At 37.0% G+C, this 27,157-nt stretch overlaps 1 protein-coding gene and 1 pseudogene across 1 annotated transcript; both read left to right on the forward strand.

Moving 5' to 3' along the window:
- The first annotated feature begins 11,419 nt into the window (after window positions 1-11,419).
- On the forward strand, window positions 11,420-13,195 carry LOC113772282 (annotated as a pseudogene).
- A 7,022-nt stretch (window positions 13,196-20,217) lies between these two features.
- Window positions 20,218-22,079, forward strand: LOC113771169. The gene is made up of 3 exons (XM_027315783.1): window positions 20,218-20,619; window positions 20,821-21,513; window positions 22,011-22,079. The coding sequence occupies exons 1-3, from the start codon at window positions 20,218-20,220 to the stop codon at window positions 22,077-22,079; spliced, it is 1,164 nt and encodes a 387-aa protein (XP_027171584.1).
- The last annotated feature ends 5,078 nt before the right edge of the window (window positions 22,080-27,157 follow it).

Consider the following 27,157-nt stretch of genomic DNA (forward strand, 5'->3'; position numbering starts at 1 on the left):
TTAAAATTTCATTTGGCCAAATCGTCGCTTTCCAAAGTCCCATGGCCTTTTTTACTTTTCATTTTGCACACGTTCACACCACACTTCACACACACATCACAGTTCACATTTCACATCACTCGATCAAAAAGTGGGGCGCGACAGTTGGCGACTCCACTGGGGACTTCCTAAGTGGGTCCGAGCATTTGACTTAGCCATTCGTTTCCTTTTTCTACCCTTTTTATGCATTGCATTTGGATATTAGGGTTGCATTTTTTGTTTTAGGACTTTTTCGCATCGCGCGCGTATCAAACATTTCCCTCACTCACGTACGTGTGATTGGTTGATTGGATGTTGTTTATTTGTTTATCTCACGCTTGCATTGCATTTGGGAGGGGGTGTGTCACCTTTAGAGCCTCGCGTGGTTCTCAACCCCTTCCCTCAAAATAGGGGAACACTTCATACGTGCATATTTACTTGCTTTATCCCATTTTATTTTATTTTTCGTGGGCGCCATCCCACACCGCCTTGTAGGACTAGGACCGATTGCCTTGGGTAGGCGGATGGTGTGCTCTGCGCCCATAGCGCTACCTAAGGGATCACTCGAGCCACCGACCAAAGGCCCTGGGAGTGATGACCCTTCGCCTTTAGGTCTGAAGGCTTGGGAGCCGAAGCTTTATCGAGTCTAGGCATTAGTGAACCCCAGCCTCATGCATCCATATTAGCATTTTCCTAGGCTAGAGTCAGCCTCACCCTATTTTAAGCACATTAGGCACGAGGGAAGGGGTTCCACCCCTTTTACTTGTTTTATTGTATTTCTTTTCTTAATTGCTCCCAATGTGTTAGGTGTACTATCAATTGCACTAACCATTCTTTTGTTTTCCTGGCTTGCATTCATATGCCTTAGCAATAAGAGGCCTCTTTGGCACTCTTTTAGTGACTTACCCACTAGATAACTTACATGTTTAAATTCCAGTCATTATGCTTAATTTTCAATAAGTACATTTCATTTTAGACCTTTTTCCCCCGATGCATTATTGATGTCCTTTAGACCATATTTGTCACATATTTACATCGCTTTAATAAATGGCATCATGCATAAACCCTAGAAAGGGAATGCCATTTAGGGGATCCCGTGTTAGGAATAAACCACCCCATGTCTCGGATATATAATCCAAATGAGACTTGCACGTTTACCTTTCTCGTACCATCCGAAGGGGTAGTGCACAAGGTAAGGTAGGATCCGATCATTTTCATGGAGTGATCTTTGGAATATGAGCATCTAATAATCACTTTTTGGCCATTTTTTTTAAAAAAATTGGTAAAAATCCCTTGCGTGAAGGACATTAATTTGAAGAAATTCACAAGTGATTCCTCCTATTGGGACGATAAATAAATTAAGGCCAAAATTTGATTTTTAGAAGGTCATAGACTAATGCACCTCAATAATTTTGAAATAACCAATGGCCGGACAAATCATTAATTCATTTGACCAATTTACCCTTCTTAGGGTCATCCGGTCGATTTTGAATAAATCATTAATTCATTTGACCAAATTACCCTTTTTAGGGTCTTTTGACCAATTTACCCTTTTAGGGTCATTCGGCCGATTTTTGAATAAATCCCTAATTCAATTTCATTCATTTGACCAATTTACCCATTTTTAGGGCAACCGAGCCGATTTTGAATAAATCAAGTTTCGTTCAATTTATTTGATCAGTTTACCCTTTTTAGGGTGATCTGATTAATTTTGGATAAATTTCATTCAATTCATTTGACCTGTTTCCTTTTTTAGGGTAATTCGGTCGATTTTAAATAAATTATCAATTTCATTCAACCCATTTGCCCTATTAGGGTTTCATTGTCAAAATCCAAATTGGGAAATCTAGTCAATTTTGAAGAAAACCGTTCATTGCATCCAATCACTTGATCAATTAGGGTTTTGACCTGTAATTCACTGAGAAATTTTATCAACGAATTCCAATCTCTTCGATAGGAGTTCGTCAAAGTCAAACCCGTGCGTTTTGCAAATCAAAGGTGATCAATCTATTCGGACGTTGTCCTCATTTTGACAAATCTCTCGTCACTCCAATTGACCAAATTCTTTCAAAATTATTTTTCACTCAATGAGTTGATCGGATCCGTCAGGTATGGTATAGTGCCTACCCTAGAGGATTGCATTTTCATGCTAGGCCTACCCTTGGCATAAAAGGGTTCCCCCATAGGACATGCATACCGATTTTTTTATTCTTACTTACTGACTCTGGGTATTTTTCTTTTTTGTTTTCCCCTCCCCTGCATTCATAAAAAATGGTTCAATAAGGCGAGAATATTCTTCTATATCTGATAATTTTGATCCAATAAAGCTTGAAGATTACAAGTATTACTTGATTCTGGGGCAGACATTGCCGCGAAAGCAAAAAGGGGAAATTCTATTTATTTGATTTGGTAATACATTTTGTTCCAAAAGAAAAGGAGACAAAAAGTGTATGTGTTGAGCTCTTTACGAGTTTCTCTCTTCTCATCTGTATCATAATTGATTGAGAAATTTTGTTTCAAACTTTTTCAACAATAAAATTTTTTGGATAATTTTTGTTTTGTGTATATTTATGTACATTTCATTCTTTATTCTTACTCATTGGAGATTTCATGATGATTTTTGAGAAATAAGACCCAATTTGAGATTTTTCAACCTATAGCCTGAATTTCACAAGTGTATGCTTCCTAAAATCCTTACCCTCGATTGGTGTTCCAACCTGTACAATAAGAGTGCTCAGAAAGAAAGAGAGTGAACGGTCACTCAAAAGGCCCTATGAGATACCTTTCTCCTTCACTTAATTCCAAAATAAAATCAGTCACATTGATTGATAAATTGTAAATTGGGGCAACTTTTGCTTGAAAATGTTCAAGGCGTCTAATCTGGTTCAATCACATCTAAGTGAAAGCAAAAATGTGCATTGTTCTTATTTGTTTGGGAAATTTGGAATGATACTTCAAGCATTCGTTTCATTACCTATACAGATTTTTATCATTTGCTCTCCCATTTGAGCCTCTAAAAGAATAATTTCGTTTCAAATAAGGGTCTTAATGATCACTACCCTTCATTGGAAAATTTTCAAATATCAAAAGGGGAATGGATTTTCAATAACCATTTCGTTACTTGGTTGTCATGAGGTGTAAGAATGATACTTTGGCCGTCATTTCTACAATCTAAACACTGATCATCCCTTGCATCCCCATTTGAGCTAAAAATTGGTGGTTCTTTTCGAGTGCACATATGATCGCACCCCACATTGGGGAAGGAGATTGGGGAATTTTGAAAAAGAAAAAGGAAAAGCAAAAATGCTAGAAAAAGGAGGGAACCGCAAATTGGGGAAAATCGATTCCACTTGGGTTCCAATTCAAAAAAGGGAAGAGATTTGTCCGCGTGGATCGTCAACGTTTCACAAATATGGATGAACAAGGGTCTTCCTCAGTCAGTTAATTCAGATACATGCCAAAAATTTCGCATTAGCGAAAATTTCCTTTCAGAGTTATTGTAAGGAACGGAATACAAGTCAGGCCATCTTCTTTTCCAATCGAACATTTTATCCCTAGTTATCCCTTTTGAGCCATCAGAATAAATTATTTCGTTTGGCAACCCCTGAGAATCGCAAACCCCACGCTGGGGGCGAGTTTGAGTTGAAAAGAAAATTTCAAGAAGTGAAAAGTGAAAAGCAACAAGATCAAAAACAAAGGAAGAAAAGAGAACCTCAGTTCAAAAGTAAACTGGGGCAAATTTTGTGAAAGTTCAAAAATGGCCGAAGGCCGAAAAATCAAAAGAAAGAAAATGAAAGAGAAAAAGCCTCAATTGAGCAAAAACTGGGGCAAATTCTGATTTAACCCTGAAATAGGGTTGGCGCAACAATGCGATCTCGGATTTTTCAAACCACTTTGAAATCCGTTTTCAAGCCTTAACTTTTCTAAGCACCCCACCTGACCCCATTACAAAAGCCGAAAGCCCTGACTTCTGTTCTTAGCAATGGCCCTATTAAGAAAATTTCTGATGTCGAAAATTTTAGCTGTATTTCTGAATTGATTTGGCGTGAGGTTGACACTGCTTTTCATGTGAAACCCCGCGAGGGCATTTTTGGGAAAAAGGAAAAACGAGCGAAATGAATGCAAAAGAAAGATGCAAAAAAAACAAAACAAAAAGAAAAAGAAAAAAGATTTGATGCTGAAAGACCCTGTTGGGTGATGATAAAAAGTCAAACAAAGTCCAAGAATCTGGAGTCCAGATGGGGGCAATGTTGAAAAATGCGATCTTCGATGCAATGTCCTTTGGAAATTATTTCTTTAGCTATCGTTCTCAAGCCACATTACAAGCTAATAAAGTCCATTGTTGACTTATTCCTTCATGACAATCCAAAGTGAGGATTATGCTCATAAAAATCCATCGATCACTCATGATCATAAGGGTATAACCAGATTTCACATGTTTAGCTATCATTTCTACCCAAAATTTTGCAAGCCCATGAAGCTTATACGTTGACTAAGTTTTCTTAAGAAATAGGGGTGACAAACTCTTTGCTTTCACTAAGATGTGATATTGAATGGATTACGTACAATTGGGGCACAAAATAAGACAAATCTTGATTTCTCATTTTCCTTAGCCCTTTCAAAAGCAGAAATAATACCCACTCGGTGATCCTGAAAGATTGAGCTAACAGGAAATGGTGACCCATTACCCAAAGCATCGATGCTAAAAGTAAGGAAGAAATCTTCTTAAATTTGGTGTTATTTCGAGGAATTCATCATGAAATTTTCTGTATGAAGTTAAGCAAGATGTTCAAATTTCTTCACATTATATGGGAAACACAGTTTCTTACTTTGTTCAGATAAATGGAGGGGCATTCAAACCAATTTTTGCATTCAAATGGGCCCATACTGGGGCAAAATTTTTATTTGCAAAATTTCGCAAAATAAGCCCACACTGGGGCAAATTTTTTATAGCTTGTTTGAGGATTTCATCAAAGGGTCAAGCAGGACTTTCAAATCAATCACGCTGTCCTTTTCATGCAAATTTGAGTGCATGTAAGCCCTCTGTGCAGGTATTCAAAGTTGAAATTGACGAAAGAGCATCTGGCGATGTGGAAGGCCGATGCCGGAGAAAGAGAAGAAAGAGGGGAAAAGGGCCCTACACTGGGGGCAAATTATTTTGGAAAAGATTCTCCCGAAAAATCAGAAGAATTCAAAAGTCAAAAATCAAAAATCAAGTTCAAATTTCTTGTTTCTTGACAAATCAAATTCAATTTCTTCACCAATTGGATGGCAGGATTGGGTCTTATCCCACTGACCATTCACAAAGTCAAGTTGGGCCTGGATTTCGTGCCGCCAACTTTATCACGTTGGGCCTGGATTTTATGCCGCCAACTTCACTTTATCACGTTGGGCTTTGATTTTGTGCCGCCAACTTCACAAAAGTCATGTTGGATTGTTTCTATTTCACCACCGTTAGCATCGAGTCTATCTCACTAACGTGTGCGTTTCATTCCACCACCGTTAGCATCGAGTCTATCTCACTAGCGTGTGCGTGTTTTCATTCAACCGCCGTTAGCATCGAGTCTACCTCACTGACGTGCGTGTTTTCATTCTACCGCCGTTAGCATCGAGTTTATCTCACTAATGTGCGTGTTTTACTTCAACTGCCGTTAGCATCGAGTCTATCTCACTAATGTGCGTGTTTTCATTCTACCGCCGTTAGCATCGAGTTTATCTCACTAATGTGCGTGTTTTACTTCAACCGCCGTTAGCATCGAGTCTATCTCACTGACGTGCGTGTTTTCATTCTACCGCCGTTAGCATCGAGTTTATCTCACTAATGTGCGTGTTTTACTTCAACTGCCGTTAGCATCGAGTCTATCTCACTGACGTGCGTGTTTTCATTCTACCGCCGTTAGCATCGAGTTTATCTCACTAATGTGCGTGTTTTACTTCAACTGCCGTTAGCATCGAGTCTATCTCACTAACGTGCGCGTTTTCCTCCTACCGCCGTTAGCATCGAGCCTATCTCACTAATGTGCGTGTTTCCATCCCACCAACACTCTATCTCACTTCAATTCATCCAATTTTACATTTCTGTCCGGGTCTATCCCGTGGGTCTATCCCATTTAAATTCTGTTCGGGTCAGTCCCGTTTAAATTTCCTGTCAGGGGTCAGTCCCCATCGTTTGAGTAATTCGCAGCCGAATAACACAGGTAAGTATTTGGTGTCTACTTCTTTGTCTCAAGTTTTTTCAAAACTCAGACAAAGAGGGGCAAACTGTAGACACCAAAATTTTGGTGTTTTATTATTTATTTATTTATTTACTATTCGTTTTTATTTGTTCTATTTTTATTTTTATTTACTTTTAGTTTTAGTTATTTTATCCATTTTAGCTAGAATTTCTCAAAGGAAAAAGAAAAGTGTTCAAAAAAAATATGTTTTAGTTGTTTAGGATTTAATTTCATTATTGAAAGGAAAAAAGGAAAAATAAAAATGGAATGAAAAATGGAAGTTGTAATTTGCTGTTCAATATCAATTTCTGTTATTATAAAATTTTGTTATTATCATTTATTTCATTTTTATTGTTATTAATTTCTGTTTTAATTAAAAAAAAAAAAGGAAAAGGAAAAATTGTTGCCGCAGCATGAAAGCTGTGGACTTGCGCCGTTTGCAAAGAAACCTGGGACGGCTCCTGAAGCTGCAAAATACAGAAAAGGACAGAGGTTCTTAGGGTTGAATTGGGATATAAAAGCAAAAGAGGAGCCAGCAGCCGCAAGGGAGAGGTTCTCGGATGAGGTGAAAGAAAAACAGCGTAGGAAAGGGGGAAAAACAGAGAGGGAGGCGGCCGTGAGGTTGACGGCAAAAACAGGAAAAAACCGAGAGAGAGGCTAGAAAGGGACGACTGTAAGAAAAATAGAGGGCTTCATCTAGGAGCTGACGGTTGAGGCAACAAAAGGGAAAGCAAAAACAGAAGGAGAGTGGGTAACAATGGCTGGTTGGAGAGAGAATTGAAACCGAAAGAAAATCTGGAAGGGAAGGAAGGATCGGAGCTCCAAGTGACCAGGTCAGCGGCGCTGTTTTCCACTGGTGCTTCCCCGAAGATCTGGTGAATCTGTTAGCCCTCATCCTTGATCATTCTGCGCTTCATTGGGTGATTAAGGTAATATTTTCATTTCTTTTCCAGTCAAGTATCATGAGATGTAGATCAGGATGTAGGGAATCTTTGCCGCTGCGTTTTGTTTCTGTGGCTGCTTGTTTGAGTGTTTGGCTCATGGTTGATTGATTCGCTCTCTGTTGCTTGCTCTCTTTTACATCAGTTGATATTGATCTCATGGGCTGGAGTGTTTAGATTTTGTATGTGTTTTGACAAAGCCGAGTAAGGAAATACATGTCATCCGAACCTGGTGCATGGAAAATTTCAGAGAAATGAAAAGTTTCGGGCTGATTTTTGCTAATACTTCGTGGATTGCTGTTCCTTTTTCTTTTGTTGTTTGTAGGTTAGGATGTTGAACTTTGTTTTTCTGGTTTAAGATTTCAACTTGATGCTGTTTTGGGGTGCTGAAGTTTGTAGTCTGTCTGAAGTTTAGAGTTTGCGTCATTTCTGTCTACGCTTTTGCTTGATTGGATGTCAAGTCCAAGGCTGTGTTGTTTAAGTCATTTGTGGTGTTCGAATGAAAAGAAATCACACCAGAAAACCAGGAATTTTCTTTTTAACAAAGCCGAATGTTTGTGTCTGAAATTTGGGTTTGGAAATAAAAAATGCAGCAGGCTTGCATGTCCGTTTGTTGAAGTTTTGCATAGCTAAAGTGTTTGATTTGTTTATCTTTTGATTGGAGTACCGTATGCATGTATGCTATGAAGTAGAGCCATGTTTTGAAATAGAGTTCAGCTGCAATATAACAATCCCATTCGTTGCAGCCATCGAATCATTTTGCTGCATTTTCTTTGCTGATTCCCTTTCCACGATTGCCCACCAAATTTCGCCCCCAGCTTGTTTGTCGGCCTTATATTGAAAAGAAGAATTTGAATAAATGGTGTTTGAGTTGGCTTGCTTGGAGTCTAAACCACCTGAATCAAGATCACATACCTGTTGAAGATGAATTTCGGGTTGCCAAACCTGTTTTATATGAATGTAACCCCAGAATTTTGCATCAGTTTCCTGCTATATTTTGGGTTGAATGAATCTTAAAATTGTATGTCATGAGGTTTAGATTAGTTTTGTGATGTTTGGTTGAAAGGTCTTGATCAAATTTGGGGGTTTTGGAATATGAAATCCAAGTTTGGAAGTAAAATGCAGCGCACATTCATGTTGTTTGTAGAAGTTTTCAGCTGCAGAAATTGTCTTCCTACGTTGTTTGCATGAGTTTGCATGAAAATGATTTCCAAAAATTGCACTTTGCTCCCTCTAGTCTCTAGTAATACTACAAAGGCCCAATTACATTCCATGATCTTGCAATTAGGTCCTAAAACACTTGCACTTTAACCCCCTAAGTTCCCCCTTGTCTTGTTATGGTCCAATTATTTGAACAATTTAATCACTTTTGTCATTCTAGAATCTTAATTGCTTTTGGTTTGCTTTGACATGATTTTGGGTAAGGCGTTTAGTGAGTTTTAGGATGCATTTTGAGGTTCAATAAGTTTTAATAGATTTTTTAGCTTGGATTTGTATTCTAATCACATTTTTGCATTTGATTTTTATGGGTCTCATCTTAAGTCATCAATTTTGGTATTTTATTTTACTCTCTTTCAGAAATTTTCAGTCCTTCTAATTAAGTCCCTCTTGCATTAATTGCTTTGTACATGGTTGGTTTGTCTACGTAAATACTTTAGTTGACTCAATTTAGTGTTTAACTTTCATTTTTCATATCTAATTGTTGTTTCATGTGATTATTTGATAATTTAAGTGGTACCTTGACCTTTTTATTATTTTGGAGGGTAAGTGAATAATTTCACTTCATTGGGGCGTCAATTCAAGGGAGGTACACTCTATCCCTTCTTTGCACTTCATTTGACCCTACGTGCTCCTACGTGTTATGTGAATATGCCTGTCTACTTCGCTTTCCTTATCTCCTTGCGTGCATTTACTTACTTTTACTTTTATTTAAGTTTTCATGGGGTATGTGTACACCTCTTGGCTTGTAATAGATAGTGCTCGGAGAGCATCTGGTCCATTTCCCCTTTCTCTTTATGCTTTTATGGGGTATGTGTACACCTCTTGGCTTGTAATAGATAGGGCTCGGAGAGCATCTGGTCCATTTCCCCTTCCCCTTGGTTGCTTGTTTTGTTGCTACATGTTTAATTGCTTTAGTAGGCTCTTGCATCTAGTCGAGCATGCTAAGTGCTACGTGCTACGTGTTTACGAGCGTTTCGGCATGTCTACTTGCTTTCATAACCATGAATGAATGGAATGGATGAATGTACGTCACCACACTAGTCCAATGCTAGTTATGGCTCATTAGGCCATCCCTTTTCATTAGCATATCATTTGCTTGTTCACCACATATCACGCATTTTTCTTAGTTTTATCATTTGGCATGATCCTCGAACCCCTTTCCCCTCATTCTTAGGTTTTGCATCCCATACTAGCTATAGGGTTCATTTTGCTTGAGGGTCCCCTTCTGATAAGGGAAACGAGCGAGTGTGGCTACTCGATAGCCTTAGCACGCTAGTTTTGCCTTCTAATCAAAGGGAAAATCGAAGTCGAAAAAGTTAGGAGTCATTCCCACACCCGACCTGATGCATTCCCTTAGGTTCATTCATTCTCATTTATCACTCACTCATTCTTTTCAATTCACATTTTCCTTTCCTTATTGTTCATTTTGATTTCTACTTCACAAAATTGCATTTAATTACACCTATACGCACTTCTCACTATATTTCATACACTTGCACACAAACACTTGGAATTTTCATACAATTGCACACGTGCACCTTTCCATACACTTGCACACAAACACTTGGATTTTTACTTTCTTTCATACACTTCCACACTTGCACATTTGAGTCTCATTTGCATTAATCGACCTCTATGGGGTTTTCCTTTGTTGGCCGTCACAATTCATGTGGTTTGGGACCAAAAGCCTCACGAGAGACATCGTAGAATTTAGGATTGCATTTTTCTTTCCGTTTTGCATGCATATAGTCATATCCAACGTGCGAACATATATTGGGTAGAAAATTAGGAAAGGTAAGGTTAAGTCGCGCAACTAGCCTTGGCTAGGTCAAAGGGGTGCCTTGGATTTTTATCCTTGCCTTCCCCTTTGTCAAACGTGACCCCCGAACCTTTTTCTTTGGCTTACGTGGACTAGGAGTCGTTTTAAAAAGGGTTTTACTACTTTGTCTTTAAAAAACACTTTTTGGGTGACTTGGTACACCCCAAATCTATACCAAGTGGCGACTCCGTTTTCATATTTAAAAAAAACCCTTTTTAAAATTTCATTTGGCCAAATCGTCGCTTTCCAAAGTCCCATGGCCTTTTTTACTTTTCATTTTGCACACGTTCACACCACACTTCACACACACATCACAGTTCACATTTCACATTACTCGATCAAAAAGTGGGGCGCGACAGATATTTATGTAAATAGCACTTATTATAACCAAAAATTGTAATAATGTATATATATATATATATATATAGTTGGCGTTTATATAATCACCAATAACTCAGACTAACAATGACTGATGCATTGGATCACCAGAGGTTTGCGGCAATTGTTGGACGTGATTCTATCATTTAAAAGGAAGATTTTATGATCTATTATGGAAACTTGTTTTTAGATTTGTATCCTCAATAATGATCTCTTATTTGAGATAATTTTGGATTGTAAATTATTTGAGATATATTTGCGAAAAAGTACTATAGCACCTTTTTTTATATGATGTATGTGAGATAAAAAAGTGATTGAAAAATGTATTGATGATGCAAGCAAATCAGTGTGTGTAAATAAAGTGTAAATAAAGTGAAATAATCTTCAATCCAAATACACTTTCAACGGAAAAATCTAATCTAGGTCTTGTTTGGATTGCAATTTATCTCCAAAAATTTTTATGTTTTTCATAAACACATTTTTTTAATTTGTCTTTTTACTTTACATATATTGAATTGTTACAGTATATTTTTTTATGCAAAAATTCCAGAAAATAGCAATTCAAATGACTCTAACGTTATGATATCAAAAGGAATTGTAGTAAATCCTTTAAAAATAATGGTGGGGATCGAAGATAAAGGAAAATTTTGAAATTATGGAGGGACTCGGACGTCAAAAATACCCCATCACGGGCATTGGTAGTTTAGGTTGTCTACATTTACAAACCTTATCTTCATCTACGATTTTAGTATCTGTATTTCTTGTTTTAGTGTCTACATAATTACTGCAATTTGTATTAAGATCACATCTGCTTTTGAAGTAAACTGGATAGAATACACATCCATATTCTTGTATCACAACTCACAAGCTAGGGAGAAACTAGAAAGGCGAATAAATTTTTTGGAACTTCATCTTCAATCTAGTCCACAGAGTGAGGTTAACGGAGAAGATGAATGAAATGAAGAAAGCAGAGCTCGTGTTCATTCCTTCACCAGGGATGGGTCATTTAGTATCAAGTGTCGAACTAGCAAAGTTTCTCATTGAACGTGAGGAACAATTGTCGATTACTGTTCTAATTATGAAGCTGCCCTTTGATACAAACATCATTAGCTACAGAAATTCATTGTCAGCGTCTTTGAGTTCGCGCATAAGGTTCCTTGAGCTCATCAAAGAAGAGCCTTCTTCACAATTGACATTTTCTCATTCATTTCTGTTTCAATTTATCGACAGCCATAAAAGTTGTGTGAAGGAGGTTCTTGCTGAAATATCCAATTCTGTTTCGTCTGATCTCAGTGGAATTGTCATAGATATGTTTTGCACCTCCTTCATTGATGTAGCCAATGAATTTGGACTTCCTTGCTATATATTCTACACATCTGGTGCTGCGATGCTTGGCCTTGTATTCCATTTGCAAAGTCTGAGAGATGATCTCTGTTGGGATATCAAGTGTGAATCAATATCCCACATCGAAAAGAGATGAATAGAATGAGGAACATATAAGTGGGAATGATCCATAGACCCAATGCCTTAAGGTTTTGGGTTGGATGTGGTGTCAAGCCCATGGTTGTGGTTCCCATTCTAGCTCATGGTTAAATTCTCCCCGAGTTTGGCTCTCTCAGAGCCCAACAATCTCAAACAAGATTTGAGACGTTATGAGAATTCGGACGTTCATTTAGCTGTGCCTACTTACATCAATCCTGTTCCAGCTAAAGTTTTGCCACCGGGACTCTTTGACAAGGAAGGAATTGGCGACATAATCCTCAATCAGGTCAGAAGATTCAAGGAGACCAAGGGAATCATAGTTAACACTTTCCTTGAGCTAGAATCCCATGTGATTCACGCCTTGAGCAATGATAAAACCGTCCCACCAATATATGCAGTAGGGCCTGTATTGAATCTGAAGGGAAGCAATAGTCAAAATCAAGAAACTGAGATGATTATGAAATGGCTCGATCTTCAGCCAGAATGTTCTGTTGTGTTCCTTTGCTTTGGTAGTGGAGGTAGTTTTGATGGTGACCAAGTGAAGGAAATTGCCCATGCACTCGAGTGCAGTGGATATCGGTTCCTCTGGTCATTGAGAAGGCCTCCACCTAAAGAAACATTTGAGTTTCCCGGTGAGTATGAGATCCTGGATGAAGTCTTGCCAGAAGGGTTCTTGCCGCGAACTGCAGCGGTTGGAAAAGTTATTGGATGGGCACCACAGGCGGCAGTTCTATCCCATCCTGCTGTGGGGGGCTTTGTTTCTCACTGTGGTTGGAACTCAATATTGGAAAGCGCTTGGTGCGGTGTGCCAGTGGCAACTTGGCCGCTTTATGCAGAGCAGCAGACGAATGCGTTCTTAATGGTGATTGGTGAAGGACTTGGCAACGGCAGTAGAGATCAAAATAGATTTCAGAAAAGATCTGCTACTGGGTGTGAGTAGTGAGACTTTGACTGCAAATGTGATTGAAAGAGGGATTAAACATCTGATGGATCCTGAGAATGAAATCAGAGAGAAGGTGAAGGAAATCAAAGAAAAGAGCAGATTGACTCTAAATGAAGGAGGATCATCCTATGCTTCCTTGAAGTGCTTTCTTGAAGATGTAATAAATAGTATTCCATAATTGTTTGTCAGATCTGAATTGTTATAATGTATTGCATAATTGCTTCTTTTTCTTAAATCCAGAGTTGAAGGTCAACCATTACTAATATCCATTAACTCTGCTATAACCAATTTTACTCTGAAAATCAGTCCTTTTTTCTGCTTTTGCTTGTTAGGCTTTCTTATGTTTTCCCTTTCGCACTTTCTTTTGCTATTCTAATCTTCAACGTGGTACTTTGTAGGTCAAATACAATCCGTGACTTTGAAATGGACTAGCAAGGACAATGTAGACTTACAATTGAGTTAATACTAGCAGTGAATAGCTAAACTTGTTAAACTTCGGAGTTGGCAAGTTTATGGAGTATTGTAGTGCTAAGCCAAAAATGATGGAACTAAATTGTGACAACTTTACTGCGGCATTGAGAGCAGAGTATGTCTTTTACAGCATTTAGTGTGGTGCGCGCTGTTGTACTTGCAATAATTGGTACAAAATGCATGCTGCCTTACATTTTTTGGACTGCAATTAAAGCATAGTTTACTCTTATAATGCTGAGAAGGTGGTACTATTTTTCTTCTAATGTACTGTATCATTGCAGGCTCTTACCTGGTAAGTTTTCTTTTTTTTTGCGTCTTTTTTTTTTTTTTTTTGCATTTTGTGAAATTTGAACTCAATGAATACGGAAAATCCTCAAAATTGACTAAAAGAAGGCAAATTCTCGTATGCAACTTTAAACTTTGTAGGCAACGTGTTCAAAACTTCATTGGAATTAAATTGATTTACGACCATATAATAGGAAACATTTCTTTCACTACACAATTGAAGACCAAATAATAATGCCTGAATCTCTGCCTCCAACACCTCAGCTTCCCCCAAACTCTTTATAGAAAGCAAAAACCAAGTTACCTCTGTGATCACACACCAAACCACCACCTACCACCCTACCGTGTACTACACTTGCATCTGTGTTTAATTTGCAAAAATTCACCGGGGGTCTCTTCCAGCAAACAGAAATTAATCTAACAATTGTAGAAGGATGAAAAATAAATTGAGCCAAGGAAAAGTCCATGTCTCCACGGAAAACACAAAAAGTTTGGAATAAAGTGGCTTGCATTAGAGAAGTAACAATTAAATTATTTGATACTTCCTCCGTCCCATTAAAAGTATCGTACTTTTCTTTTTGGTCCGTTCCAAAATTATGTCATCTTACTAAAAATAGATAAATAAATTTAGTGTCGTTCCAAGCATTGCCCTTTATTCACATGGTCAGGAGAGGTTTCAAGAATTATTGTGGGTCCCAAATAATACATCTCATCTTTTCCAAGATTGCTAAAATAGCGGAACTACTTTGCACGAAACTATGATAACTCTAGAGCGTAAAGCTACGTATACTTCAAATGGTTATTAATAGATTACCAAAGCAATTAAGGGCCCACAATTGCGTTCATTCTTTCATCGTAAAGTTAAACTGGCTACAAATAGGGATACAAAAGGAAATCAAGCAAAATTAGGTGACTGTTGATAAAAAAACACAGTTTCCGAAGAGTGTCAAACTTATTGTGACAAAGGGAGTAATAAGTATGTTTTGCACAATTGTAATTAGTTTGGGTAAATGATCCAACTATTCCTCAACACTCATCATTGATCATATTTACCCGGACCATTAAAGCGGGGAAAGTTGACTACTTGGAATGGCCAAACAATCAAGATAAAGGGATAATTACAGAAACCTCTCCTGAGGTTTCTGACACTAGCACTTACCTCTCCTATAATTTTTGAAATAGCACTGACCTCCCCTAAAAAAAATTGGGGCCTATTGTTGAGGTAAAAGTGTGTGAATTTACTTGGCTACCCCAATTATTTTCATGTTATCAGATGAAAGATTTAATTATTTTCATCAAAACCAACAAATCCTTTGTTAAAATAATTAAACTAATTAAACTATTTGCATGTTAAACTAATTAAACTAATTAGCTAACTAACTAAAGTACTTGACAGTCCGTCCTTGTCTGATCAGACTTGGGAGCATGTTTAAGCATTATTTGTAGAGGCAGCCACAAGGCGGCAATGGAGGAGGAAGATGGCACCATGAATTGACGCCAATTTGTGCTTTGATAGCTCTTGAGGTGACAAGCTGTGTACTTGCTCCATAAGAGAGGTGTCGCGCCCCATTTTTCGCGATGAAAAAAGAAAGGTATTTACAAAACAGGTGTGATTTATTGATAATAAATGGAAAAGGACCAAGAATGGGACTTTAAAAAAAATGCGACAATTTGGGTCCAAAATTTAGTCTAAAAGGGTTTTTAAGAAAAAATAGGAGTCGCCACTTGGTATGGAGTTTTGGTGTACCAAGTCACCCGAAAAATATTTTTGACAGAAATAAAATAAATCAAAACCCTTTTTGACAACTCCAGGTCTTTGAAAAACAAGAGAAAATAGATTCGGGAGTCACGGTTGAAGAAAGGGAAGGCAAAGGTTCAATTGACTCAAACCTAAGGCACCCTTTTAACCTAGTCTAAGCTAGTTGCGAGGTTTAGTCAAAATTTTCCTAATCTAACCCTTAATTTTATCATATTTGGATGTTTCCTACGTGGATGCAAATCTAAATTTATAAAAACATCGAAAGGGACAAAATGTTCATTCAAGGGTTTGATTGAACCAATCGCATTAATTGCGAAGGCCAAAATAACTCCTTGAAAGTGTCACGAATATGCAAATGATGAAATTAAAAGAAAAGAAAAGAAATTAAATTAAATTATATACATAGATATAAGTGATCAAAGAAAAAGGGAATGCAACATAAAGGGTACGGGAGACAAAAACTCGTGACATAATTTTCTTATACATAGATTAATAGGGTATTTAAACTAAAAAGTTATAATCACCCATTTCCCATGTTTAAAAAAAATAACTATCCTAACATGAACAAGCAAATGAAAATAGAGGATAGGGGATAATATAATAGGGAATATCATACAAATGAGAAAAGATCCTAAAAATGAAAATATGCATGAAAATGTGGTGAATAGCATACAAAGATGAATCTAGCGCAAAATGACCTAAAGGGTCTAGCGTTGGACTAGCCCATTTCTAAAAAATCCTTACTAGCGTTGGACTAGCAAGTAAGCGGATGGAGAAACCACAACTAGCGTTGGACTAGTGTGGTGACGTCATGCATTAACAATTCATAGTGAAACAAATAAAACATAAATTAAAACAAATAAACACATAAGAGCACATAACACATAACACGTAAACATAATATCTAGATGCCAAAATCCTAAGAAAAGCGGATAAAACACATAACACATAAGCCACATAAACACGCAACCTATCTATTACATCGGGGAACGCCTAACTACAATCTAGAAGGAAAAAATATAATAAAACAAATCTAATTATCCTATCTATTACATTTTTGAGGTATTTAAATGCCTCTTGAATCATTGTAAAAAATTAACTAAAACATATATAAGAAAATTTGAATGAATATTTAAATCAAATAAATAAAGCATATAAAATATAAACACATAGGAGCACATAAGAGCACGTAATTGACATTGAAATAATAAAAATAGGGGTACCTCCCGTTTGAAGTGGTGACTAAATGGAGTCAAATTGTCCTATTTATACTCACAATGAACAAAAGAATCATGGCACCAATTTAATTGAAAAAACAATAATAATAAAAGTACTAAACTCACGCTAATATGTCAAACATAAAGAAATTTAAAACATCTAAAAATTACAAGTTGAATATGTTCAAAAGTAACATAATTAGTTATTGAAGAAAAGAAACAATCATAATAAAGAGAGCCAAAATTTGCCAAGGATTGAATTGCAAAAATTGAAAACTTTTGGGGGACAAAAATTATATTTTCCAAAATTCAGGGGTCAAAATTAAATGAAAGATAAAATTCAGGGACCAAAGTGCAATTAATTTAAGGACTGAGTTGAAAGGAATTTAAAATGTTCTGGGCCACAGTGAAAGTACTTGAAAGTACAGGGACTGATATGCGAAAACATTTTCTTATTCCTTAACAAATCAGGCCACTGGGCCATCATTTTATTTATTTCTGGGCCAAAAACTACCTAAGCCCAATCGAAACCCAAAGGAAAATAAATGGCCCAGCCCATCCCTTTTGTCAAACAAACCCAGCTGAAATACATGGGCTTCAACTCCCAAGCCCATGCGTAAAACCCAAAAAAAAAAGAACCAAAACCCAAGTCAAAACCCAACTAAAAACAAACGCAAGCCCAGTAAAACAAATAGCCCATTTCCTTTTTCTTCTTCTTTTCTTTTCTTTCTTTTCTTTCTCCTTCTTCCCTTCCGTTTCCTCTTCTTCTTGTTCGGCCAGTTGAAGAAAACTTCAGCTGGTGGCCATGGAGGCTGCCGGTGGCGCCGCCGCCGCCGACCGTCACCGCCGGTGACCTCTCCGGTCACCAAAAATCCTCAAAATACACCCCTCACTCGATTTTTTGCACAGACTCCATTTTCGAACTTAGTTTTTACAGAAAATGACCCAAAAGTGGCCAAAATGCCAAGAAATCAGTTCAATTTTTATTTGTTCATTCACCCTATCTTTCACCAAAAATCATAAAAAATATATTACAATACTCCTTATAATCTCTACATTACAACTATAATCTTAGCTAACCAGAAAACAACAACAAAAGACTACATTAAGGCAAAACAGTCCCTAAAATTCTTTTTGACATTTTTTCAAACAATTAATATGCATTCACAGAAATCATCTTTTTTTCCTAATTTCATACATGGCTTACTCCAAAACTTCAACAACACCACATAACAACAACATCAATAAAAGAAAGAGACAAATAGATAGCAAAACATGAATTTAATCTAATTAGTTAATAAAATGAAAAGTTGAAAAAAAATAATAATAATAATACCTCAAATGAGGAGTTTGGTCCCTTGGCCAAAGTTTGTGATGACATTTGCCAAGCTCCAAATAGCCTAACCGATCGCTGCTTCCTTTTGTTGTTTTAAGTTGTGTGTGAGTGTGTTGGGAGCAAAGAAAAAAAAAACCGAGAGGGAGTTGGGAAGAGGAAGATTGCCTTGCTTCTTTTTTTGTTTTTTTTGTGTTTCTCTCCTCTGCCCAAGTGAGCCGAGAGGGATTTTTTTTGGGAGGAAAAATTGGAGTGTTGGTCTTGTTTTTGCTTGTCTGTCCAGTCCCCTGGGGTAGAGCCGAGAGAGACTTGTGGCAAAAAATGGAGCTTGTGTGCTGAATCTTCCAAAAATGGTGATTTTTTTTTAGCTAATGAAAAGAAAGGTCCATGGCAATTGAGTGTGGAATGGGTTAATAGTTGTTTTGGTAGGGAAAATGATGAAAGTGATTTTTTATTTCTTGATTTTTCTCTTTTGTTTTGTGGTTTTTTTTCTTTTTCCAAAAACAAACCTACAAAAATGAGAAAATCATACATTAATATATATTTAAAAAAATGATAATAATAATAACTTATCAAATAGATAAAATTTCAGGAAACATTAAAAATTGACAAAAATTTGGTGTCTACAAGAGGTAAATGACTGATAAAATTGTGATCATTGAGGGAAGGAAACAAAAGGGAAGACGCTGGAGCTTTTGCTTAGTTCATGAGAGGTTTCATATGCGTGAGAGAGGAAGCACAATATGCAATAGAAAGGAACCAAAATCTGAGCATCTACTCCAGTTAACTTGCAAGAATCACAGTTGTATAGGTAAATTATTTCTGATGTTGTCACTTGAAGACACAGAATTTCCATGTTAGCTCTTATATGATAATAAGGCAAAACCTGACTACAGTGAATGTATGTTAGCTCTTGCATCATGATTTGAATATGTCAGTAATGATCAATGGCATATGAATGTGATGTTATTCTAGTTGTTTAAGACTTGCTGCTGTACTATTTCAGTTGTTTAAGACTTGTTGCTCTGCTATTCCAGTTGTTTAAGACATTAATCAATGGATGATGTATCATGATCTGTTTTTGATCTTTACAGCTCTTGTATAAACATGGTGCATTAGTCATTGTCTGAGTTCAGAACTGGTCTATAATACAAATATAGAACATTTTAGTACAATGGTAAGGTGTTGTGATTGATCGTTGCTCAATAACTGTCACTTTTGAAACTTAGGATGGCTCTTCTTCTTGCTTATGACATATTTGTCCACTATGAGGGGAAACAAGTGAGAATTCCAAATGTCGATCCAATTGGTTACTATTATATTAACTTGCTGTTTGATGTTGCCGAGAAAGTATTCAGTCAAGTCCCTGGGCATCTGAATAAGTTAATACACATGAGGTGCCTAATTTTTAAGACAGGTCGCATGTTTGATATTACAGATGATGATAATAGTGTTAGTGAAATGTTCAAAATGCATACGTCTGTAATGGTGATTAATGTGCATGTGCTGGATATGGATGTTATTCCCAATTATCAAACTAATGTTGAGGTTGAAAATGGTCATAACACCTATCTGAACTTAGGAAAAAAAGGAAATGACAGTGTATCTGCTATTGAGATTGATGATTCTGAGGATGAATATAATGACTTTAGCTTTGATTCAAGCTGGCTACACAACATGGATAGTGACAATGAGGATGACATAGATGTTGATAGTATGTCTCTGGCAGGTAGTGAGAATACTGACATGTCCTTTTTTGATTTTGATGATAATGAGGAGGGTGATATTGTTTCTGATTCTGAAAATGAGGAAGCATGTGACCCCATTCAGCAAGCTTTGAAATAAAAAATGTGGACGTATAACCTAACAGGAAACATAGAGTTTAAGAAAGGTCAGCTGTTCACTAATATTGATGCATTCAGAAAGGATTTCCTATTGTGAGAGTGAAGAATGAAAAGAGTAGAGTAACAGCTATTTGTGGTGTTGAAGGATGCAAATGGAGAATTCATGCATCACCAGTAGCAGATTCCATCACCTTTATGATTAAGTCTTACCAAGGTGAACACACATATGTGATGGATAGGAAGAACATAGAAGCTACAGCTGACTAGATTGCAAAGAAACTAGTACCAGTCATGAGAATTCACCCTAACATGTCTTCCAAAGGAGTAGAAGCAGAGATGATTAAATATGGTGTGCATCCAAGCAAATGGCAAATTTATAGAGCACTTTCAAAAGCAAGAAATGAGATTGAAGGCAATCACAGTGAATCCTACACCAAATTGCCAAAGTATGCAGAACTTCTCAGGAAATACAACCCGCACAACATTTGCAAAATACATTATGATAGGCCTACTCTCCTTGTTGAGTCTAGATTTCTGAGAATATTTATTAAAACTCAAAGAAGTGGATTTCTTGAAGGCTGTAGACCTTTTGTTGATTTTGATGGATGTATTTTGAAAGGTCCCTTTGGTGGCGTACTTCTCACAGCAGTAACTTTAGATGCTAACAATAGCATCTTTCCTATTGCATTTGCTGTGACTGAGTGTGAAAATAAAGAAACATGGAGTTAGTTTTTCCATCACTTTGAGGAGTTCTTTGGGCCATTTGGAGAGAATGGTCCTTTAACCTTCATGAGTGACAGGCAAAAGATACATTAATTCTGCAATAGTTTTGTTCAGTTCTGATTCTGTTAGTCATTAGTGTAACAATATAATTTTTTTTGGTTTTCATTTTAGGGCTTGAATCTTGCTTATGAAGATATAGTGCCTATTGCTCATGGAAGGCATTGCTGTAGGCATATCTGTAGCAATTTTAAAGCTCAATTTCCTAGTATTTTGCTCAGTAACCTGTTCTGCAGAGCAGCAAAAAGCTTTGACATTGCAGGGCATAATGAAGCCATGGCCAACATAAAGAAGCTAAACATAGAAGCTTGGAGATATCTGGAGAAAATTCCCAAAACAAGTTGGTGTAGATATACCTTTAATACTGGAATTAAGTGTGATCATGTCACAAATAACTATACTGAGTCCTTTAATGCATGGATAGGTGAGCTAAGAGGGAAACCTATCTCAACATTGGTTGAGGGGTTGAGGAAGAAGTTCATGAAGAAAACGCATAAGAGATATCAAAAAGGGTGCACACTAACCACTACTGTCACCCTAAAGATGATGGATAAACTGCAAAAAATAGGACAAGCATCAAGACAATGTCAACTTACTATGGCAGGTGATGACATATTTGAAGTGGGGAATATGAACAGGTCTTACATAGTCAATTTGCCAACTAAAAGTTGTAATTGTGGAGCTTTTCAAATTTTAGGACTTCCTTGTAAACATGCTGCATTGGGGATTATTTACAAGAGACAGAAGCTAGAGTCCTACTGTGACCATTGGTTCTCAAGAGATATGTACTTAAAGACATATGCAAGTGTAAGTAATCATGTTTTTATTCTTAATTTAGTCTATTTTATAATTATTTTGCCATAGTGTTATTTAATTTTACTATTTTGCATTAATTTTTCTTAATTAAGCTTTTATCGCGTGTGCGTCGAAAGTTTCTCGAAGGTCACACCGGCGTGACTAATTGGAGATTTGAAGATTTAATACTAGACTAATAAGTATGAGTAATTGTAGTGCTAGAGGAATTACCCTGAAGGATTAGTGTATAAGTGTAGCAAACAAGAGAGAAATTGGTAGTGCAAGGCACTATTGAGCCACTATTGAAAGTTGACTTTTTATACAAACTTATGGTTAGCCTTTCCTTTATTTTTTCACCACAAACAAATTAAACATTTCACTCCCTCACACACTCTCTCTCTCTGCCAAACAAGGAGAAGAAATGGGGGAAGAGAAAAGCTTCACCTTTTGCTCCAATCTTGCTTGATACTTTTCATCCAACCCACAAATCTCTTGGAATTTTGCTATAGCTTGAAGGAAGGTGCAAGCTTGTGGTGTTTCTTGGTGAAGTATTGGTGGAAAGTCTTGCTTACAACTAGGGTTTAGGAGCTTGAAGAGGTAACCATTTCATCCTTCTTTAATCTTTCAAATTTTACCAAGAGTAGAGGTTGTATTTCATGGATTTGAAACCCTAATCAAGAATCTAGGCTACTGGACTTGAGGAAAACTTTTATTTCTTGCTTTACATCTAGGCTAGTGGTCTTGAGGTGGCCTTTTAGGTAGCTGACTTGAGGCTCTTGCTTGATTGTTGTTGTTTGTGTGATGAGTGACTTGATATTGGCTTGGTAAGAGGAGAGAAAGTTGGAAGAAACTCATGGGAAGAGCTGGCCGAAAATTTCTGCCTTGTTGCCTCACTTGGATTTTGAATTTTGTTACTTATATGGCTGTTAAATTGCTTGTTATATGTTGTATTATGTGTGTGGAAATTGGTTTTAAAAAATCATTTCAATTGGTTACATAAAACTTGGGTTTTGCAGAAAAGGTAGCAATCTGGAAAACAACGGCCAGGGCAGCCGACTAAGGGTACTTTGTTTGAGCATAAATCTTTGTACAAAAATCGAAATCAAGTACCGTTTGTGGCATTTGAAACTAGACACCAAAATTTTTCCAACGGTATAAAATTACCCTGCTAATTCGTTTTGAATGAGCCGTAGCTAACTAGCAAAGTGGACTGACCTGTTTTACCTGTTTATCCGAGAGAAATTGTAAAACTGTATCTTGTGGCTCAATTTCTTCTTACTTGTGAAAAGAGTCTGAAAATAATGTCTTCTGATGAATTATTACATTTTGAATCTAGTTTCTAATGCCATAAACCATTTTCAATTTGGACTTGTGTAGAGTTAGATATGGTCTGATTTCAAAACTGTGTCAAAGCTGGTAACTGGAAAATTGTTGAATAGGTTGTGAAATCCAGCCATCTTCAAACTGTTGTATCTTGCTGTTCAAAAATCCAAATTTAGTTCTTCTTGTTGCGTTTGAAACTCTTTCTGTGTTATAAATTTCAGAGGCTAATTCAATTCCTATGAATTTTGCTGAATTTCCAAACATTGCTGAAAAATCAAGACTGGTTCTGCCCTGATTTTATGAAGTAGCAACTTTGAGCTGAGATTTGAATAATTTCTAGTTGGAATCTGGGAAAAGTGTCTTCTGGAAAGTTTTAATACTTTGAATCTAGTTTCCAACGGTGTAAAGTTTTCAAAATTTGGACTTACCAAACTCAAGATTTGATTTTCCAAGTATGGTCGCGTAAAGCTGAAAATTTCTGATTTCTTAAGGAATGAACTTTTAAGAACTTCCAACTTCCTTTTAAGATTGATAATCCGTTATAAGCTTGATTTCATGGATGATACAAGTTTCCCTTGTGACTTTAAATCCTCATTTTTGAATCTCGATTTTCGATGAGAAAATCTCTTTTAAGGCGTTGTCTTAAATTTTAAACAAGTGCATTTCTGTGAGGACTCGAATTTTTCTTATTTTATTTTATTTTATTGACTTAATTAATTATTTACTCACCCGTTTTCTCTGAATATTTTATTCCAATCTCTTTATACTCAATTACATGGAACTATGACCTACAAGTATTTTAAAAGTGCCTTGATTCGAAAATTTATTTTTGAAAGCTCGTTTAGAGTGAATAGTGGATGCGCCTTTGGAGACAATAATCGATTCGAGAATACAATAACCTTGGAAAATTGGAGACTTGTACATTAGTCTTGAAATAGGTATTTTTATGTTTAAGTGTTCAATTATTAGTTAGTGATACTATCGTTATAAGAATTCTTGAAAATTCCACTTTATCGCGCACAAATAGGGAGTACGAGTTTTTACGCGCGCGATTAATTGAGAGACTTTAGACCCTTATTTTTAGACCATTAAGAGTGAATAATAATAGTAGGAATACAAGTGCATTAGAGGTTTAGTGCACAAGTTGTGAGAGCCCGTAAAATTTTTCTTAATTTATACCATTTAATTCTATTCCTTTTCATGCATTTTCCTTATTTTAGTTTACTACATTAATTTTCTGGACACCTTATAAGTGAATATAGCTTTTCCAACCATTTTTCTAGTATAAGTTAGTTCGGGTTAAATTTGAAGTGCGTTATGGATGTGGGATGTTGGGTGTCAAACCAGCAAAAATAAAATTCCTACTCTTAAGTCACGAATTAAGTCCACTATGGTACTGGAGCAGGGACTTAGGTTGTGCAATGGGTTACTAGCTTCACCCTGGTGCCAGAGTTTGCTTGATCCGATATACCAAAGTATATTAATTACGTGAAAGACAAAATTCGAATATAGCAGCGAGCAGGGTCGAATCCACAGGGACTTGGGAATTTATTTTGAATGAATGTAACATTAAATAAAAATGGGGGGAATTGATATGGAACTGTCTAATTTAATTGCTCAAATTAGAAATATAAAGTAAATTAACGGAAGGAAAATCTCTAGTCAAAGGTATAATCTCCACTAATGGTTCGAATCACTGATCACAGATGCAGAGATAAAATCTTTCATTTACAAATAAACTGGTTATGGTTGTCAACAAGCTCTGACAACCTGCCTAACCTTCCTGATTCGATAACCACAACAAGCTCTGTAGTTATTGCCCTAACCAATTAAGCAGTCCTAAACACGCTCTTAGGATTTAACCTATTGACAGCATTAATCATTAGACTGGCCACCAATTATAACCAACAAACACACACGCTCGGTTTATTTAGGCTATATCATATATTTCCGCAACAACGACTCAAAAGTTTCTACTACAATTGAATCATATCACTTGCCACATGCACTAAAATTACCCAACAATTACGGATTGAGCACTCTTAGATGGCTGTTAATTACTCACACAATTAAACAGTGATCAAGTATTTAATTGCAAGAAATAATCATATGCATAAGTGAACAGGAAATATATAAATACTTGCAAATTAAAGAACGTAGGGAAATCAATTCGATCTCACAGTTTTGTCGAACCAAAGCTTCGATTTAACCTCTGACTAGATGAAGAAATTAGCCACTCCTCATAGTTGAATTGCAGCCAAAAGTACTGGATTGCAAAGGCATTGCATTTTTACTAGAAAACAAGGAATAAAAGATGTTTTTCCCGTTGGGGAATATTGTCGAACACCTGGCGTGTGTCAGAGGCCAGTCCAGAGAAAGGAAACTAGAACTAAACTAAAAAGCTAAACTAGAGGTCTCCTTTTTCTTCTGTACGTCCTCTCCTTAAAAAGCCAAAAGTAAGATGACTAAAAGCTCTCTCCGGTGGTCCCCACACATGTGGACAAAGTCTCCAAAATTCCTCCTTCTTCCAAGTCTTTCTACGTTGCTTTTTTTGAAGAGCCCAAATGACCTATAGCTTTGTGGTCCCCACGAATCCAAGGCCTAAGGATTGAAGCCCTTAGAAGTCTCCATATTCTCCATAAAGTCCCTCCTTTTTGGTAGTTTTCTGCTTCATTCCTGAAATTAAGTCCAGATACCAAATATGAGTAAATATCAGCAATTAACACAATATTTGTCAGGGATAGAAGGGGAAATCAATAATAAAATTACTAACAAATTACCCCCTATCAATTCCCCCCACACCTGAATCATGCTTGCCCTCAAGCATGGGGAAAGTATACAGACACCAAAATTTGATACTGGTCATTGCTCTATCTACCAAATTGCCAAGATATTCAAGAGAGAACCATATATCGAATCCAAGAAGCATCCCCCCCAGTTAGCCCCTGAACCACAAGCTCCTTCAATTTCCGAATTAACTATTCTAAGGAAAAGGAATGACACACAGCATTTATCAGCTAATGGTCCAAATATTCACACAAGTCCCTATATTAAGTCCATAAACCAGCAAGCTTCCCTATTATTTATTCTTTTTTTTCTTTTTTCTTTCCTTTTTTTTTCTTCCTTTTTTTTTTTAAGGCACATAATAATATTTGACACAAGAAGACTTAGTCTCTAGCCGCCGGAACCTTTTGACGCGAACTCCAACATTTTTAGATGAAGGAGCCCGCTTACTCAGCTCCTACCGCTATACGATCACGTACTCATATAAAGTACCACCTTTTGACGCGAGAATCGACACTTTAGGTGCAGATCCCCGGTTACTCAGTAGTAACTCATAGCGGAGTACAGTCCAGATTATTCACAGCCAAACAAAGCCAAAAACACATAATAACAACACTAAGAACCAAAAATAGGAGCAGCTCGCCTCATTATTGCCAAACATAGAGAACTGGAGTCAATATTGGACCAGTTCACATTAAAATGCCAACAGACATTCCCTATGCCTAGAAAAGTTAACAAAGAAATAAAAAAAAAATCAAGCAGTCCGATATTCACCAAGGAGATGTCTTGGACCCAACCACATTAACCCGATACATACTTATTTTAAAAACTTGGCAAAAGTAGAATTAAAACCAATAAGCCAACACCCAATTTTTTCTCTTGTCTTTTTTTTTTTTTTTGGATTCGCAGGAGAGATAAGCCCCCAGAAGAAAGAAAGAAAATGAGCAACTAGAAATAAAACTAACAACTAAAGAAAACTAAAAACACTAGCACCCCATTAGATCCCCCCACACCTATAGGACACATTGTCCTCAATGTGACAAATAACCAACAAAAGTGGGTGAGAGGACAGCAACACTTCCCTGAAATCCGGTCAAAGAGGTGGACGAGGCGGAGCTGGAGGAGGAAAACCCGTATGATGCAGAAATTACGCCAAATTCTATGCTATGCCAGCTACATTGGCATCGACGTTGGCCATGCGAGCCTCCAAAGCCTGAACCTGGAAAATTAAGAAGAGAGGAAGAAATGAGCTGAAAGCGCGTTTCTGAAGCCTTTATTGGGACACATAAAACGCGTGTTAAAACGCGCCTTCAACTCGCGTTTTATAAGTCGCGTTTCCTGCGCAAATCTTGCAGGAATGAAAACGCGACTGAAAACGCGCCTACAACTCGCGTTTTATAATTCGCGTTTCCTGCGCAAATCTTGCAGGAATGACAACGCGACTAAAAACGCGCCTACAACTCGCGTTTTATAGTCGCGTATCACGGTAGCTTTCGGACGATTCTGATTGTGAGCTTCCTGCACGTCATCACGCGGGCACGTCAAGACT

This window comes from Coffea eugenioides, chromosome 5, assembly GCF_003713205.1.
Source record: "Coffea eugenioides isolate CCC68of chromosome 5, Ceug_1.0, whole genome shotgun sequence".
Lineage (NCBI taxonomy): Eukaryota > Viridiplantae > Streptophyta > Magnoliopsida > Gentianales > Rubiaceae > Coffea > Coffea eugenioides.